This window comes from Sciurus vulgaris (genome assembly GCF_902686455.1).
Source record: "Sciurus vulgaris genome assembly, chromosome: 15".
In the NCBI taxonomy this organism is placed as follows: Eukaryota; Metazoa; Chordata; class Mammalia; order Rodentia; family Sciuridae; genus Sciurus; species Sciurus vulgaris.
In genome coordinates this window covers 10,143,312-10,162,227 of record NC_136476.1, presented here as the reverse complement: position 1 = coordinate 10,162,227, position 18,916 = coordinate 10,143,312, and the positions used below count along the sequence as shown (strand labels likewise).

General features: G+C 39.7%; 1 protein-coding gene across 1 annotated transcript in view; it reads right to left on the bottom strand.

Moving 5' to 3' along the window:
- LOC306644819 (guanine nucleotide-binding protein G(q) subunit alpha) overlaps positions 1-15,675 on the bottom strand; it is a 273,199-nt gene extending 257,524 nt beyond the window's left edge. The window contains exon 1 of the mRNA XM_079112105.1: positions 15,481-15,675. Within this exon, the coding sequence (XP_078968231.1) occupies positions 15,481-15,616 (136 nt within the window). The 5' untranslated portion in view covers positions 15,617-15,675. The remainder of the gene's footprint in view (positions 1-15,480) is intronic.
- Positions 15,676-18,916: the final 3,241 nt, after the last annotated feature.

The following is an 18,916-nucleotide window of genomic DNA, read 5'->3' as shown; positions in this document are numbered from 1 at the left end:
AAAGCAAATTTTCTGTAAATAGGAGAAACTGCTATAAACACCAAGAATAATGAGAAATTTCAGCATAATTCTCAGTAGTTGGCAGATTCAGGCATAATATGAATAAGGATATCAGTGGCAAATATAAATAATAAAAGTAAATAATATGCATATATTTGTTTTATTAAATATATTCACATATATTTCTATGTAGCCATAAAGCAAAAACTGACTATATATATATTAAGTTACAATAAATTCCAAAAAAATAAAAAACAGTAAGGCTACACTCTACCAAAATTACATAAAACTAGGGATATATAACCAAACTTTAAAAATGTTACAATTATTTGCAAAATGGTAAACTACCTTAAACAATCCTTGATAAAAAATCAAAATCAAAATTTTAGAGTATCTGTAGAGAACACTATACAGCAATGACTAAGAAAAAAAGCAAAGCCTTAAACCTTTGTAATTCAAATCAAGTAAATATTAAATAATTGAAATTTTTTAATTTAATATTTAATAACAGGAAAAATATATCCCAATAAACCTAGAGCAGCTCCAAGAAAGACAAAGTAAATGTAAATTAATAACAAAAATGCCAGGACTATTCAATGGCAAAAGAATGTCTCTTCTATAAATGCTGGTAGGACAACTGGATCATTCCCATGCTAAAGAATGAAGTTAAGAACACCACTTCACACTACATACAAAAGCAACTCAAACTGGATCAAAGACCCACATGGAATACCTAACCAAAACTTAACTCTTACAAGAAAACAAAGGTGATCATTGTGATCTTGGATTTAGCAATGATTTCAGGAACAAGCAACAAAAGACAAAGTAAATTGGACTTCATCACAATTAAAAACTTTCGTGCTTTTATTATACTGCATACAGCTAAGCCTATCATGTAATCTTGTTCTTTTTCTCTCCTCCTGGAGATTTTGGCGTAGAGTATTTCATCCTATAAATGAGAGAAGATTCAAATTTCTAGTGATGTATGTTAATGTGCAAGCTTGAAGTATTTTCTTAAATATATAATTTAAATAATAAATTGAGACACTTGTTATTTTTTGTAGGTAGGTGAAGGGGCTTACAGGCAGCTTAGAAAATAAAAACTGTTTTAGAGAATCAATTCGATAAAATGCAAATCAATATAAGAACTTTTTTTTTTTGCCCCTTAGATTGGTATAATCCAATGATGGTTAAATGGGCCAAAACAGCCAAAAACAGAAACTAAGGGTGGGAAAGTAAACCAATACAACCTTTCTGAAAGGCAGTGTATTTAACGGTATCAACATTTTAAATAAGCATATCATAGTTGTACTGATTGTTTAAAAAAAAAAAAAAAAAAAAAATTTAATGGAATCAAAGTAACTATTCTTCAGTAGGGATCAAGTATAAACAGTGGTGCCCTGGTAAATATTTTTTGCCAATTTCTGTGGTGTAAATACTCCCACCATGGCTAATTTCAAGCTGCTGAAGTGAAGTTACTGAATACGGAGTTGAGAAAAAATGTACACAACTGGCTTTTATGAGTTGGTAGATGGCTGTATTCCTTTCTGTATGATTCAAAATACACTGGAGGCTGAGTAGGCAGCTCAGGGTAGAGAGTTTGCCCAGCATGCATAAGGTCATAGATTCCATCCCAGGGCACAGCAAAAAGAAAACAAAAAACACTGGAACACTAAAAAATAATAAATATGATGGAAAAAATTATATTAACATGGCAAGATATCTTACACATTACTGGACAAAAAAAAGCCAATTATATATAGACCAGCTCATGTTGTAGGATCTGTGAATGTGAACTGATATGTACACTTTATTTTCAATTTGAAAGAAAAAGATTCATGCAACAGTGATGTGGTTACACACTACATTCAATTTTTATTTTAAAACAGATCAACAGATTTGGTTTGATAACAATAATTTTTAAAAAGTCTGTATTAAATAATACAAATCAAAAAGAAAAACAACAGACTGGGGTCAAGCTAATTGCAGTAAATATGACAAAAAGCTAGTTTCATTTGTATGTTTGGAGCTCAAAAATAGGCAAAAGAAATGAACAGATAAATCACAAAATAAGAAATCTAAATAAAAACAAACATATGGGAAAATGATTGTTCTCACTAGTGATCAAATAAGTGCAGATTTTAAAATTACATACCATTTTCTGCCTACTTATTGATGTTCTCAAAATATTAATCAATTGTATACAATCATTTTAGAATATGTTTTGGGTATGTGTAAACAGTCATAAAAAGTTTTCAAGTCCTATAACCTATGAATCTTCTCTAACAAAACTGTTTGTGTTTTAAAAAGCTATCTACCAAGAACTTTATCACATTATTTTTCAAACGGAAACACTGAAAGAAAACTAACAACAAAAAAAGGAAGTGAGTAAACAAATCAGTATACGTCCTTTTAACAGAAATTCACATAACAAATTCAAATGTTAATATGAACGTATACTGCCACTTACAAAATACTTGCAACATAGTGTTAAACTGTACAGCATGATTACATCTATGCAAGAAATGGAGAAAAAACAGACTAGAAAGAAATAGTGCACAGAAAAATATCGTGGTTCTTAAGTTAGACTAGTGCATTTTGAATAAATTTATGGATAAATTTTTAACCAGTTTTTTCAAATTTTGTGCAAAAAAAATTGCATTATTTGTAAAATTTCAAAATTGTTGAAAAACAAGACAAATAACAGAATGGGCTGTTACTCTTTCAAAGGCTAACATGAAAACAATATATTTACTTTTCTTAAATCTCAAAAGGAAAAAAATAAACCTCTTCTCCTGACTCAAAACTTGGACTTTCTATTAAACACAACAGTTTTCTCATCAAATAACTGTTTTTTTCTTAGAAACAACCATACCAACAGAGGATATATATCTCAAGTATGCATGCTTTATTTCATTTCAAAAACAGAATACAATATAAATCCAGTTCAGCCCACAATGCTTGAAGATACATTACATAATATAAAGGAAGAATATTTTTATTAGAAAAAATAAATCATTGGACAATCTCATGACTCAGGACTAGGGATGCTCCATGTATTAATTAATTCTGGGAAGGATACACTGTAACTTGAGTAGCAATTCATAGATAGACTCTGGAGATTTAGAAAAACCTTGCAGAATTTGTATTCTCATAATAACCATGGCCTGGAGTGGAAAGCTGAACAGAAAAATGTGTTTCTCAGTAGACAAAGCTGGTGATTTTCATGAAAACATAATGGGAGTTAAAATTTCCCTAAAAAGATATGTATGAAGTCCTACACTTTTCTCTATTAAAATGCAAATCTTTGTCAATGATTGTATGTAAATACAAATTGTAAGAAAGTACAAATTGTCAGAAACTAATAAAGCAACATACAAGTATCTTCTCCCATAGAATATGGGAAATTTATGGGAATTATCACTACAAAAGGTGATACATGCCTGAAATCTCAAGTCATTTCTATTACAGTTTGGAGAACATCTTAAATGACCCTTAGCACAGCAGGAGAAACTAGAATGTTCAGAGGCCATCAGTCTTTGAACACAGCAAGATCCTGCCCTCTCCAGATTCCATGTAGAGCCAAGCATGGTCCAAAAGGAGCCAACATATGGCAATTCATTAGTTAGTGGACCATCAGGAAGTGATTGGCAATAATACCAGAGATTGATTTCAAGTATCTTTTTGTTTCAGCACTAATGCTTCTCTTGAATTATTCAAAATTATTCAGATTTTTCAAAATATATTTGCCCACACTTTGAGTCAAGAAATCCTCTTAATGGGCTGTGGTTGTAGCTCAGTGGTAGAGCGCTTTGCCTCACACATGTGGGTCACTGGGTTTGATACTCAGCACCACAAAATGAAAAATAAAATAAGGGTATTGTGTCCATCTACAACTAAAAAAAATTTTTTTTAAATCCTCTTAAGTTGATAACATGGACAAATGAAACTTCATTTTGAATGCTGGTCACAATTAGAAACAAGGATTTGGTACCTTTAAAATTTTTAGAGAAAAGAGCTGGGGACACAGCTCAACAGTAAATATAGGCTTAGCACGCTTCAATTCCCAGAGCGCACAAGTGCACATGCAAAGTCTACTGCTAGGCTTGGATGTAATGGCCCAACTGATCTACAAACTGCAAAGTTACTTGTACATGCCTCCACCTGAGTATAAATCTATCTGGCAAGAGTACCTCATGAAATTGCTTATCTACTATTGCCTTGGGCCACTAAAAGGCACACTATTATATGAGAAGCAAGCCAGGTAAGAGCCTATTTCCTGGATGAGGATGTCTCAAGAGACTCTCATAACCTAACACCCGATGAGCAGAGTTCTCAAGAGAGTAATGGATGTATTTCTATCACCTGAAACAGCTAACAGAAATAAAAAAAAAAAATGCAAGAATTTTTCTTTTTAATTTGTGAATGATTTTCAGGATTCTATTCCACATGAACTCTGCACTTACGTCTATCTAACTAGCAGGATAGAGTATCTATGACATAAACTTCCCATCCAACCCAGGCTTCTACACTTCATCTCCCCAACCACCATCTGGAAGAATCACACAGTAGGTGTGAGAGAGGATGGAGAAATATGGTCAGGTGGTAGAGCCAGCAGAGGAAACAGATTGAGAGGACACCAAACAAAAGCACAGGCACCCACCTCTCCTATGCTCTCTTCTCCTTCCCTCCAGAGCCTGCCAAAGACATAACTGTACTACCCCTATTGCAAATACCCTCTACCTTTCCAAGTCCCATGGACTCCCCATTACTCTCCTTTGCTCTCATTTTCCCCCAGCACCTGTCCAACTCCAGATCTAAGATCAAGGTAAGAAAGCCTGATACTGATAAGATAACGAAGAGGCAGTGGGCCAGGAGGAAAGCAGGGGCCCAGGAACACCAATTACCTGCCTGGCACCTTCAGAAGAATTAGGATTCGGTTTTGTTTTTTTGTGGTTTGTTTTTTTTTTTTTTGTTTTTGTGGTTTTTTTTTTTGGTTTTTTTTTTTTTTTTTTTTTGTGGTGCTGGGGATTGAACCCAGGGCCCTGTGCTTGTGAGGAAAGCACTCTACCAACTGAGCTATCTCCCCAGCCCAATGATGGATCTTTTTATAGTTTTATGTGGTGCTGAGGCTAGAACCCAGTGCCTCACACATGCTAGGCAAATACTCTACCACTGAGCCACAATTCTAGCCCAAGAATTAGGCTGTTTTTATAGCATTTCTCCTGGCCTCAGGTAAGAGTCTGGCTGTTTCTTCTTGGGCCAAAGCCCTTTCTCCAGATACAAAGAACATAGGAAGTTACTTTATTTTTTTTTTTTTATTTGTTCTAATTAGTTATACATGACAGTAGAATGCATTTTTACACATCATACATAAGTGGAGTATAATTTCTCTTTCTTCTGGTTGTGCATGGTGTAGAGTTAGTTACACAGGTCATGTAATCATATATGTACACAGGATAGGAGTTACTTTTTAAAGCTTCCTCTGATCTCAGTCATGCCAAATGAGGATACGGGTTGGAGGTTACAACCTTAAATATATTTTAAAACAAAAAAGCATGAAAATTCTTTATCTCAGTAATGATGCCATGCATGCTTTTCTGGTTTCAATGGAAGCCCCAAGGAAACAGTGACACAATGGTAGAAGAAATTAACACAAATGAGCCAAGGCTTACTGCTGAATCTTTCCTGGAAAGATGAGGAAAAGGGACCTACTAGATCCAGATACAAAGCAACACCCCAAATGCACTCTCTTTGGGTGTGCGGGGCCTTCTTGACGACCAGGCTCACAAGGCAAACCAGTCAGGACTAACTAAAAATGACAGACATGGATGCGGGGAGCAGAGATTACTTGTAGGAACATGAAAAATAATGCTTAAGGCTCGGTCAAGAAACAAACAAAAAAAAGAAGTAGTGAGTGAAAGAAAGCTGGCTAAGGTTATGTAAGAAAAGACCCAAGCCTAAGCAGAGGAGCGCCTGAACACTGTGCCTCCCAGGATATCACCCTTCCTGCAGGAAGCAAGAGACTCATGCTGATACAACACGAGGTTTTTGATACCATTCCCTATGAAGACAGTGCAACTATCAGCAGCATGCCAGACAGCAGGAGGGGGAGCTCTGGACAGACGTGCTAAGGCCTCATTCACAGGCCTTCCTTCCTCGCTGAGCCCTCCCTAGAAGTGGTAAGCTGCCTGCAGGGCACTCAAAGCTGTTATGAAGGGACAAGAAAGAAGATTCAGGCCAGTAAGGAACAGCCCACCAGACCCAGCAATGCTTCCTTGTTCACCCCATCACCACTGGAAAGGGTGGGGAGCTCAGACCCTTTGTCCAGGGATAAGTTCAGGCAAAAAGTGGTGGGGATGAAGAAGTTGCAGAGGGGAAGCAGAAAAAGTTTCAAAGTTCAAACAGTCTTTAGAGATCATTTCATCCAATCTCTTCATTCTATAGGTTGCTAAAGAAAAAGTAAGCAAAACAAAGGAACAAAAATACCTAAGGTTAGTTCTACGAAGAAAAAGAAAAAAGCAGACATAAGGCAGAAATACTAGATAGCTTTTCAGTTGCAGGTTTTAGAAAAAATACACATAATTAATCCAGAATACACAGTCATAAGGAGTATTTTATTATTTAGTCAAATAAACTTTCACAAAGTCAGTCTGCCATTGTTTTTAAATCATTGCATGGTTTATCAATTCTCAAAAACATATTACACAAGTTAAGAGAGCCAAGAGGGTTAAATACTTAAGTATCCTGGCATTCTTTTAAGGGCAAGCTATGAACGAGCATTAAAGTCATCCTGTATTATTAGAACAAGTCACAGGAAATGGGTCAGCTCTCCAGGACAAGAGGAAAACTGCATTTGCCATCTGCAGAAAGAATGTATAATATCAGGAAGGCTGAAGGCACTTGCAAAGCGTAGATCCTAAAATACCAATTCACACAGCAAGAAAGTATAGCATCTTTCTCTTGAAAAAGCAAACAAACCCACCTTAAAAATGTACTCAGGCTGCCTGGGTGTAACAAAGACAAAGGACATGGTTACTATCATCCTCCTTAATATCTGCAAGGAAATGCAAACAGAAAGAGGTGCCACTAAAGTTCTCAAATAATTGAGACCAGACACACAAACAGTTCAATGAAGAAGATGTGCCTTTACTCCACATGTGCCTACAGCGTACAGGATCTTCTCCCCTTGGAGTAAATGCACTGCATCCTATTTCACAACCCAGTGGCCCCTTATATTACCCAGCTCTGGCTCACTAATTCTCTGCTGGTAATCATGAACCAATCTCAAGTCCCTGCCCTCTGGAAAAAGAAGGAGAATTTTACATTTTATTCAGTGACAACGAATTTTGCTTTGCAGACCACAGTAAGTAAAGCAAAAGAAAGTTAATCATCTCCTACACCCAAGTTCACAAATCCCTTTCATTTAATGTATTAAAGCACCCAACTTCCCCTCTCACCAGCTCACTGCCACATGATGTCTGACAGAAGCACCAACTTAGAAGTTCTCTAAATCTTAAGGAAATGTATAAACCAGAGAATCTGAGGAACCCCTCCCAGCATTTTTAAGGAAGACATGATAAGAGTAAATGGGTGAATAGCATTCACAAGGAAGGGTTTAGGGGTACCTGCAGCCTAAATAATGGGGGTAGGTAAAAATCACTGGAGCATTTCTCTTTAGAAACAACTAAACAGCTGCAGTCACCAGGAAATATATTGTGGTAGAAGAGGCCACCAATCACCCTGCTGCTCCCATAGCAAAGGAAATATAGAAAAGAAACATTTAAAATGACAAAAAAAATGCTTTTAGAACAATAAAGAGACAAAATTCTATTTTGATTTTTTTAGCAAGTAGTGACCAAAAAAACAAAAACAAAGTCAAAAATCTTGGAAAAGGCAATTAACTTATGGTTCCAGTTCTACAAAGGGGAAAAAAATACAAGTCAAATAGAAACACACGATTATGTTTCTAAATACCACTATGCACTTCCTACAACAGAGCCAAAAAGTTTGTTCTACCTCTTTTTCTTTAATTTGTGGATCAATTATTGTTCCTTCTGTGAGGTTTTGGGAAAATAATGACATTAATAATATTTTATTCTCAACCACACCACAATCCATTATATACTTCCTTGAGACAACTACTTTGTTTCTAAAGCAATCAAACTGCTCACAATCCAAATCCAAGATTAATCATGTAATAAAGGTGCATGGAATTTTCAATATCAAAGGACAGTCTTCCACTGAAACTGCTGAATGAACTGTTATTGGCTTTTCAACATGAAACAATATGAGAATATTCACCTGAAACACTCTCCCTAGAGAATGACTGAAACAGGCAAAGAGCCAAACCATCCCATCTTTAAAACAGAATACCTTTTACTGTGCCCCAGGTGGCCCACAAAACAGCAAAGAGGAGTAGAAAATGAAGAATCTATGGATGATATCCATTAAAAGAAAGCAAGAAGTTTAAATTCACGTCCATTACTTTCTTTGGGGAATCTAGCTACCCATACACCCTTAATTACTGGTAATAAAATCGACGTGAAATCAACTAAGTAAACATTGTGTGATAATGCAACTATCTTTGCCTTCATGGAACCTCCAATCCAATAGACACATAAGACAAGCAATCATAAAGTTTCTCACAGTTAAATGCAAAAAATGACATGCTCGAAGAAAATAATGCATATAAACTTAGAAATTTAAATTCTCAAAATCATCTGCTTCCCCCAGTTGTAAATCCCCAGAAAGCTCCTACAATGGCCTTCATTCAGATTATTTCTTTTCTTTTTCTTTGTATGAAAAGTCAACAGAAAAGCCAAAGCCAGGAAGGATAAAAGTTAGTAGGACATGCCAGTAAATGGGCAACTACTATGAAACAAGCCTGTGAGAAATACTCCTAGTCCTTCCCACTGCCACATATGAAATAAGGAGTGCGTCATATAACACATCATTTTGCATACAGTGGGTACTTAATATTTGTTCATTAGGCCAACATTTGGTATACAATTTCCTTCTTAACGTATGCCTGATATGAAATTTTATAGGAAATGTTTATTTTCCAGTAACTGATGAGTACTTACTTAATAAATTAATTTGAGACATCTGCATAATTTTATTTTTTAATGATACTAATTTTCTTCTTTGCAACTGAACTATGAAGGGGCTGGGTATGTATAGTTCAGTGGTAGAGGTCATGCTTAGCATGCATGAGGCCCAGGGTTCAATCCCCTGCACCAAAACCACAAAAAAAATGTTAACCATGAAGGCTTATAACAAAATATGCTATATTGATTTCAAAAATAATGAACAAGTATAAAGGTTAACCCAGAGCTATGTAGCAAATTCAGTTTGGGGCTCTAAGCACCACAACATCTATGTTTATTTTTGTTTGTAATGCATACATTCATGACCATTTAGAATCCATTAACTCACTTTGTCAGTATGTGTAGGTTTTTTTTCTTTTTTTTTTAATTACATGTTGTTTGTGAAATCAGACTTCTTACATATCGGTAATGCAACAAATCAAAGGTGATTGTCGAACAACTTCCTATCATTTTATTAGTAACAGCTGTTCATACAAAACAGCGTCAAGTCTGAGAATCGCTTTCTTTAATGTTCATTCAACAGAAGAAAATGTTCGCTGTTTACTGTAGTCAGTTATTGCCACAGATTTAATTACTAACAATCACACATTTTACCTTCTATTGCTATTTCACACTTCCCTAGGATTAATTCTGCAAAGATCTTAACATTGTTTAAAAGCCATTATTCAAGTTTCCCTTTGAAAAATGTCTCTGCCTCCCTCTTCAACCAGGAAATGAGAATTTAAATTTGCTGCTTCAAATACTTGTATTCCTCTCAACCCAATACACCGTGTCTTAAGGAAACAGATTCACTCCACTTTCTTAGCAAGAAAACAATCTTAACCTTCTTAAAATGGCTTCTCTCTCTTTCAAGACACATCCTTTAAAGCTCCCTATTTTCTTTCTATAACACGCAAATAACATTTCAACAAATATCAACAGAACTAGCAATTCCCTTTAAGGAAAAATTAATATAAATGCTATAATCAAAATCATCCTTAGAAAATCTTGCTAATTTCTTTTCAAGTATAAGTTTGCCTGGATCATGAAGAAAAATCTGTTCCTTTTTTCTGTTAAGTTCAGCATAGCATGCAGTCTCTCAACTGCAAAAGCTATTTCAGGTCCTTAAAAATTCATCTGTAATAAACTATATCATAACTATATTTATTAGGCACTTCTGAAAACTAAACAAGAGCCATTTCTTAAAAAGTAGAGCTGGGTCAGTTTTTCCTAAATAAAAGAGACTATGAAATTTATTTGTGGTAAACAAAATGGCTACTAAATGATTCTTCTGGTTCTCTTTTCTAAACCTATGTAAAAACATTTGAATAGACTCAAACAGAATAATTTTGCTGTTCAGCAGGATTTTAACCTGGGTGGAAGTTCCCATATGAAGAAATAACATAAGCGCAGAATTACAGTTGTAAGGCAGATCTAAACAATGAATCTACAAAGCGCAATGCAAAATCTTACTCCAAAGGCTTTGTTAGTCAAAGGTACAGTTTTGATTTTTATGAGAGATGTTCCCACTTCAATCTTCAGATATAAACTATAAGCAATTTGTTTTTTAAAAATGCACCCATATAAATCCTGACATTTAGCAAAACACACTCAACACGTGGAAGCTAAAAGAGTAGCAAAAAATAAAATCCATCAGTCCTTAAAAACAGTACCATAAACACCACATTTTGGTATTTCCAGAGAGAGGCTGTTATTAGGACTACTTGAAGGAATGCTTTCATTCTTGGGTTCTGAGCAGCCACCCTAGACAGCCACTAGGCTAGTTCAGACAATGAACATACCCATTTTCCTCCATTAACATGCCCATTCTTTCCAAACGAACTACTAGAGGACAGACGGAAGGGCACTTTCACCCTGATGTGCACGAATGGACTCTCCCAGCCTGCCAGGTCCCTTTCTCTTCTACAACCATAGTTTTCAGTACAAATGTATACTCCTCATATTTAAAATGTCCCATCTGCAATCCTAATACTCTCTATTTAACCACCACTGTGGTTTTCCTCATATAACTGAATGAGGAAATCACAAGAATCTGTTTGATGTTCTAGGAGAAAATCAAAATTAAAATTCACTTACCATGGAGAAAAATGTATGGCAAAAAGATGATAGGTTTAAAATAGACTCTACCTGATAAAAAGTAATTAAGAAGCCAGGCATGGTGCATACACCTTGTAATTCCAGCAATTCAGAGGCCGGAGGAGGAAAATTCAAGTTAAAGGCCAGCCTGAGGAACCTGGCAAGACCCTGTCTCAAAGTAAAAAAGTAGGAAGGGTTGGGGATGTAGCTCCATGGTAGAGCACTGGCTAGCATGCACAAGGCCTTGGGCTCTACCTCCAGGATTGCTCCCCCCCAAAAAAGGGGTAGGGAAAGATATGAAGTCCTTCTTTCTTTCAACTTTCCTTCTTCAAGCATGACCGCTATCATTCCCAAATGCACCCAGGTCAGAACTATAATACACTGGCTCAACATGTGATGCAACATCTAACATTAACACCTCCCGTCCTAAAATGCATCTGTAATCAATCAGCTCAAAGAGATGCAATTTTTTTTAAGATCATGATTATATCCACCACAGATAAAACATTACAGATCCCCATGTCTCTATAATTTATTCATTACTGTCACAATTTCTAGCATTCATTCATTCAGCCAATATCTATTGAGAACATTCTAACTAGATATTGTGCTGGAAGCTGGGATTTAACAGTAAACACAGACACAATCCTATGCTCACAAGCTTATAGTGAAGAACAGAAGAATCTACAAATATATATGTAATGCTGTTCAGAAAATCAACATATACCCTTCCATTTAAAATTGGCCTAAACTTTGCCTATTTCCAATAGGTGGAATCCAATCAATAAAAAACTTTTTGTTAAATCTTCGTATTTGATGATTATAATCTAAAGAGTAAATATTTCAGACACATGTAAAATAAGAACAGGCTAACAGGGGAAAAAAAATGTACCATTAAGGAACTGAATAAAATTTCACAACGAATATCTATGATCTGAAGTAAACACTCAGAGCCACTTGTTTCAAATAGATTTAAGTACAAATTAATATTAAATAGTATGACCTCTGTGCCACCAATAGAAATATTCAGTAAATACATATGAATATGAATCAATTACACAAGATAATGTACTCTATACATAGAAAATATATAAAATATATAAAGGTTAAACCAAGATAAAATATTCTCTTGTATATCTGTGTAGAATATGAAGTTTTCTTTCAGATATCAAAGAAAATGAACACTAATAAATGAATTCAAAGAATGAATACATTAAAAAGAGCAAGAATTCAGAATTTAATGTTACTCATAGTAGCAATTTCAGAGTTCATTTTTTTAGTAATTAAAAATTATAACATGTAAGTATTATGGAATAAATTTGGAAGACTTTGGCATAATTGCTGGATATGAATCAAAATAGCCTAATTTTTACGGCCACACTTGATTATCTAGTCAGATAACCACTATTTTCCTTTTCTAATGTTTCTATATTATTACTATGTAAAAGTAAAATAATTATGTGAACAAATGCAAGAGTCAACACTTTTATCTCTGCCAAGCAAATCCTTTTCCATTAAAATGGTGTCATGCCTTGAACTAAAACTCACTTAGAAAATAATGTTATATTGAATTTCATTTCAACGTAAGATGATTCCTCCATTTAAATATATTAGTTAAGAATACTAGCAGATCTTTATACTGTGACAGGATACATTCTGTAATCCCCTTGGCACAGGTGTCATTTAAATGAAGGAAAGAACCAAAAAATTCAGTCTATTCACAAAGCAGCACCCCAGGAATTCCTCATATAAAACCACTCCCCAAGATATCCACTTGTTCAAATCTACCCTGGTTTCCCTCCTGAACTCAAACTTGTGAAATCACACACCTACACACACACATACAAATCTACATTTATATACTATATAGTATATATCATTACAATTTAAATAGTATAGGAAGTATAGTAGTTACCTTACAAAAGCAACATATCTAGAATATGAAGCAGTAGCAATCCTTACATGGTGTCCAAAGATCACTTTCTGAGAAAGCTATATGATTTATAAATATCATTCATGAATGCAGACGCTAAATTCATATATTTTTTCTTCTACTTCTATTAGGCCATATTTGGGGGATAAAGTGGGGTTATTTTAACAATCCTGTTCAAATATCTAATAAGAGAAAAAAAAAAGTTGTCCACACTACCTCCACATTAGCAGTAAAACTGGTTTACTTTACATTTTTTTCTCAGAAAATATCTCCAAGTTCATTTTTAAAAGCATGGTGTTACTCAGATATACAGTATGTAATTAAGCATCTATATAAATGGATTTGCCTCTTAGATATTTAAATCCAGGACCTTTAACAAACCCCTAGGCTTTAACTCAAGAGTTGATGGGCCCAGAACTGTCACATTTCAGGCAGTTAGAGTTGATTAAGGAACCTCAAATGCCCTGTTCAGAGTTTAGCAGAAACCTACAGACTGTTAACAAAGCAAAATAAAAATAAAACCCTTGTCAAAGGCAAGTCCCTCTAAAACACATGCTTTTCCCCTGCATCATGTACTTGAACACTACATATTCCTTTTGCCCTCGCTATTTTCTTCTCAATCTTGAGAATTCAAAAAACACCTTCAACAGCAAGTTTTCAGCCATTTGAAGTAAGGTAAAATAAGAAAGAGGAGGGGAATAAAAAAAAAGGACCTTCACTTTTCAATTACATTTTCCCCTTCCCTAGCTCCTTTCATTCCCTGAAGCCCACCTCTTTCACTCAGCTCTTTGCCTCTGTTCTTTTAAATATGTGCACATCTATTTAATCAGGTTTCAAAATGAACACATAAATCATGGCATATGAATTAACCATTGGTAACTATTTGGGTTCATTATATTTTGCTCCTGCTTGTAAATGATCCAGTACATAAGTAGTTCAGTCCCAAAGGCAATTGGTTCCTTGAGCTAGCAGATGGAATGCTCCAGATAAGACAATATTCTTTTCTTACAGAAATGTTTGAGAAATGCATTTATTACACACGCAAATATCTAGAATACAAGTGCAGACATTTTTCAGGCCTGTTACTGCAAAGCTGTTTGCTCTTCCTACCACAATAGCTCAGAGTTATGTCAAACTGGCTTGTATGAGAACCCTGATGGCTTGATTCTGAACATTCTCTCAGAGATAATATATCAATAGAATTCCTATTTGAGAAATGGCATTTTCTTGCTAAACTTAAGTGTTAAAGCAAAATGTTGGGTGGGTTTTTCTTTCTTTCTTTTAGAGATTAAATTTTTGCTGTATGCTTCCGTTTTCCTTCTAGCCCAGATTTCAAAGATATTAAAATTCTGTCCGTTTTAAACAAAAGGTTTCTATTTGTTTCCAGGACAGTAACTGAGCGGCTGCACTGGTTTTCAGTAGTAACTATTGTGAATTCAGGCCTACATCTGGGTCGCCTCATTAAACAAAAGACACCCTTCGCTGTCAACAACCACACAGCACAACGCTCTCCTATCCCTCATCTTTATCCGGAAGAAATGGTGCAGCCGAGAAACACGCCTGTCACCATCCACCGGCCAAGAAACTCCTCGGGTCTCTCCTTTCAGTGGTCTGGTGGCTAGAAAACAGCACTTGTATGACACATTTGAGCTTGCCCTCCCGCCCCGCCCCCAAAACATAAGCCCCTTTCCTCGGAGGGCCAACCACTCGGTATCCTCATCATCACTCCTTGGAGAATCGAGTCGCGAGCCTGCCCACTAATCCACCATTCCCTCCAGACCCCAGAATGCACGATAATGGATGCACAAAGGCCACCCCACCACACGCCATCCCCCAAAGCGCCCTTGCTCGGCTCGCGACCCTCTGGGTCACACACAGCTGCCGGCCCCACTTAACCCACTCGGCACCGCGGACACCACACTGAAAGATCAACCCTAGAGCCCACCTTCCCATCCCCGCGTCTAAACCCCAAGTGATCTGCCACTTAGCAGATAATGCACAGTCCTCTGGGACACCAATAGGCACCCGCCGAGGCACCGGGAAGGGCAGCCGGGACCCGTGTGTGTGTGTGTGTGTGTGTGTGTGTGTGTGTGTGTGTGTGTGTGTGTGTGTGTGTGTGTGTGTGTGTGTGTGTGTGTGTGTGTGTTGTGTGTGTGTGTGTGGTGTGTGTGTGTACGCGCGCGCGCCCGCAAGGGTGCGGGTAGTGGCCGGGGGCGCGCCCGGGAAGGAAAGGGGCGAGCCGCGGGCGCCCGGGGCCGGGGGGCTCATAGGGCTGCTGCCCCCAGGGACCTGAGGTGGTGGGCGGGGGCCGCAGAGGCCCGGCGGCAGGGCCCGTGGCGGCCAGCACCGAGCTGTACTCACCCAGCAACAGCAGCTTGAGCTCCCGGCGGGCGTCCCTCTTGTCCCTGCGGAGCTGCCGCTCGATCTCGTCGTTGATCCGCCGGGCTTCCTTGGCCTCCTCGCTCAGGCAGCACGCCATGATGGACTCCAGAGTCATTCTTCCAAAGTGCCTCCGCTGCAGCCCCGCCGGCACCCCCTGCTCACACGCGCGCACACACACCCTCCCGCCCTCGCTCCCCCGAGGCAGCGGTGGCCGCTGAGCCCCCGCCGCCCGGGCGCGCGTCCGGGACGAGCTTGGGGAACCGCCGCAAGGATGGCGGCCAGGGCCGGGGCCACCAGGTGGGCCGGGGGTTCGGCGGAGTTGGCGGCCTGGGCCGCCCGGAGGAGCGAGGCGGGCGCAGGAGGCGTTCGCGGGCGCTGGCTCGGGGGGCGCGCGAGGGAAGGCCGCCGCGCCCGGCCTCGCTCAGACGCCCGCGCCTCCTTCCCCAAGAACGGGCGGCCCGCCTCGCCCCCCGCGCCGCCGCCGAGGCTCCCCTGAGCTGTGCGCCCAGCGGCGAGAGCACATCCACCGGGGCGTCCCCGCAGCGAGCGGCAGCCGACGGCTCCCTGCGCTCGGTGCGCCCGCTCCTTGCCGCCTGACACGGCTCCTGGGCGCCCACCGCCCGGCTCGCGCGCAAACCCGGTTCGCCTGCCCGCGGCGCGCTCCTCCGCCTCCGCTCCGCCTCCGCCTCCGCCAGACGCCCACCCCCGGCCCCGATTGCCAGGCGCGGAGCGGCTGCTCAGTGCTCGCCCTTCCCCTCGCCACACACACACATTTTCTTCTTTCTCTGAACTGGAGCACAGATCCGGGAGGGAGGCAGCGGCGGCGGGAGGAGGAGGAGGAGGAGGTAGAGGAGGAGGAGGGAGCGGGCGCGGGAGGAGGGGAGCCGGGAGGCGGTGCCGCCCGGCCCCTCCTGGAAGGTTTTCCTGAGCTCGCAGCCGCCGCGGCGCGCCTCCCAGTGCGGCTCTCGCCTCGTCCGCGCAGCTCCCCGGCTGGGCCGGCCCCCTCCGGCTCTGCCGGCGCCTCCCTCTCCCGCGCCCTCGGCGGGGCCCGCGGGCGCAGCGGTCACAGCCGCCCCCGGCCGGGTTCGGGGCGGGGCCGGGTCACCAATGCGCCCCGCCAGCCGGCCGCCGCTACTGCGGGCCAAGGCCGCCGCCAACCTGCTGCTGCCCGCCGGCCGCCCGGGCGTGGTGAGGCGGGAATATGGCGGCCTCTGCCTGCCTTCCAGCCCACCAGCCCGGGAACGCGGCCTCCGCCCTCCGGGAAGTCGCGGGAGTCGGCCCCGCAAACCCGCTGCGTCCGCTGGCGCCGCGAACACCCTGCCGGCTCCCCGCGGGCGGGAGGGCGGGCCGGCGCTCGCGTTGCCCGCTGGGCGGCTGAGCCAGTCTGCTGCTCGCGGCCACTCTTGAGCCACTTCTATGTTTCCTGTTCCTATTTCTAAAACGCCATTCGGTTAGAAACTACCTCTGGTCGCCTTTGACCCCAGCTCAGAGAGTCTCAGAAAATAAGAGACTCTCCACTGTGGTGTACGACAGGGGAAGAGAAGGAATTGCCACTGGCTTCCGGAGGGGTAAGGGGAGATTAACGTCCTCCAAGTAGCTTGAGATAGAAATCTAAATCCTGAGCAGAAAAATAAAACTGCCCAAGTTTCCAAGCGCCACGATAGGTTCCAACTTTTCATGCCCATTGAGGCTGTTTTTGTTTTGTTTTACCAGTTCTCTTGTTTTGGAAAAGGCACACGATGTTTTACAGCCAAATAATCGAATTTGTTCTTCTAGACCGAGACTGATTATGGATGACTTCTAGGGTAATGCAAATAGTGCGGAATAAAAGGAAAGGAAAAAATGAAATAGAAAAATAGGGAACCCAAGATTGCCAGAACAAAATTTTATTCTGGTGGTTTGGTTTTCCACTTTCGATTGAAGAAGTTTACTTTAAAATAATGTTTGAGTGTTTCATTGTGATATACTACTAATGAATAGAAAATAATTCTTACTCAGATTCTATCTGATCCAATAGCTAGAAAAGGTAAGAATCATATTCCTTCCTGCCTTGATAGAATCTGAGGCCTTCAGAGCAAACTGTTATGAAGAGAATTGCCTTTTCACATTTTATGTTTTCTCGGAGATATCCCTGGTGCAACTTGCTGATCCAGACTGCAATGTAAGGTCATGACCGTGCTGTTGCTCCAAATCAGGAAGGAACAAGAATGCATATAGGGTTCTTGGACTTCAAGTGTGTGACTTCCTTCTTTCATTTGCCCTATCCTCCACCCCTTCCCTGTATCTCTCTCCTCTCTCTCTCTCTCTCTCTCTCTCTCTCTCTCTCTCTCTCAACACACACACACAGAGCCAGGATTTAGAAGTCTCAAAACAAAAATCTATATTTTAGGGTCTGTTTTTAAAAGGATATTTGGCCTAGAAAATGATTAAATATTCCCTTGAGGGGAAACAGAAAAGACAAACCTCACCCCTTTTATGTGAATACCTACAAAAAGCCACTAGACTTGCTATGAAATTACAATTTTAAATTAAGTAACTAAAGAAAGATTGGAATTCAATATGCAGAAATGTAAAATTGCTTCAAGAGAAAAATGTTTGCATCCTCTACTATATGTATCTATATATGTATTTGGAGAAATTCCAGCGTTTTGTATGCTGAAAAACCAATTGACAGGAAGTTTCAAGTTTCTGGTTTCCTAGCTAAGGATCCTCTGAGAATTGAAAATACCTCTCAAAATGTGTCCTCATCCTATCAGGTAATTTTTTTGACTGAATTGACCTATTATTTGATGAATTAAATAATAGGCTGTTTGAGTCTATTGTAGATACAATCAAAGTTGGCTTTGTCACCCCCCCCCCCATCTCCCCAACATCAGAGAAACTCTGGCAGTTAACAGATTTATAAATGAATACCATAAATCAATAGGAGGATGTGTCACATTGGGAAGAAATCAGGAAGTAAGGAAAACCAACAGTGTGCAGTGATAAAACCATATATGGATGTCAAGAAAGAAACAGGAAGAGAAAATCCCAAGCCTGAGCCTACATCTATCCAAAAACCTTTTCGTACTATCTGGAGAGCATTTGCCAAGCAAATATTCCTACAACTTAAGTCAAACAAACAAAATCTATGCAGAGAATACTGATGTTGCTGAGTCTGTTCTAGGAGAATGTATTCTATGCAACTAAATATGGATCATGTTACAAAAATCCCAATTTATTAAATCAATAAATATTTATTCACTGCATGCTATGTGTAAAGAACTAAAGTAAGTAGAGTTACAGAAAAAGATACTAAAATTAATACAGTATGGTCCTTGCCTTCAGTAGGCTTATAGTCTTAAGGCAAAATGAGACTCTGAAAGCAGTAATAAAAGACAAGATGAAATTAATTTTGTACTAATATGGGTGGGAT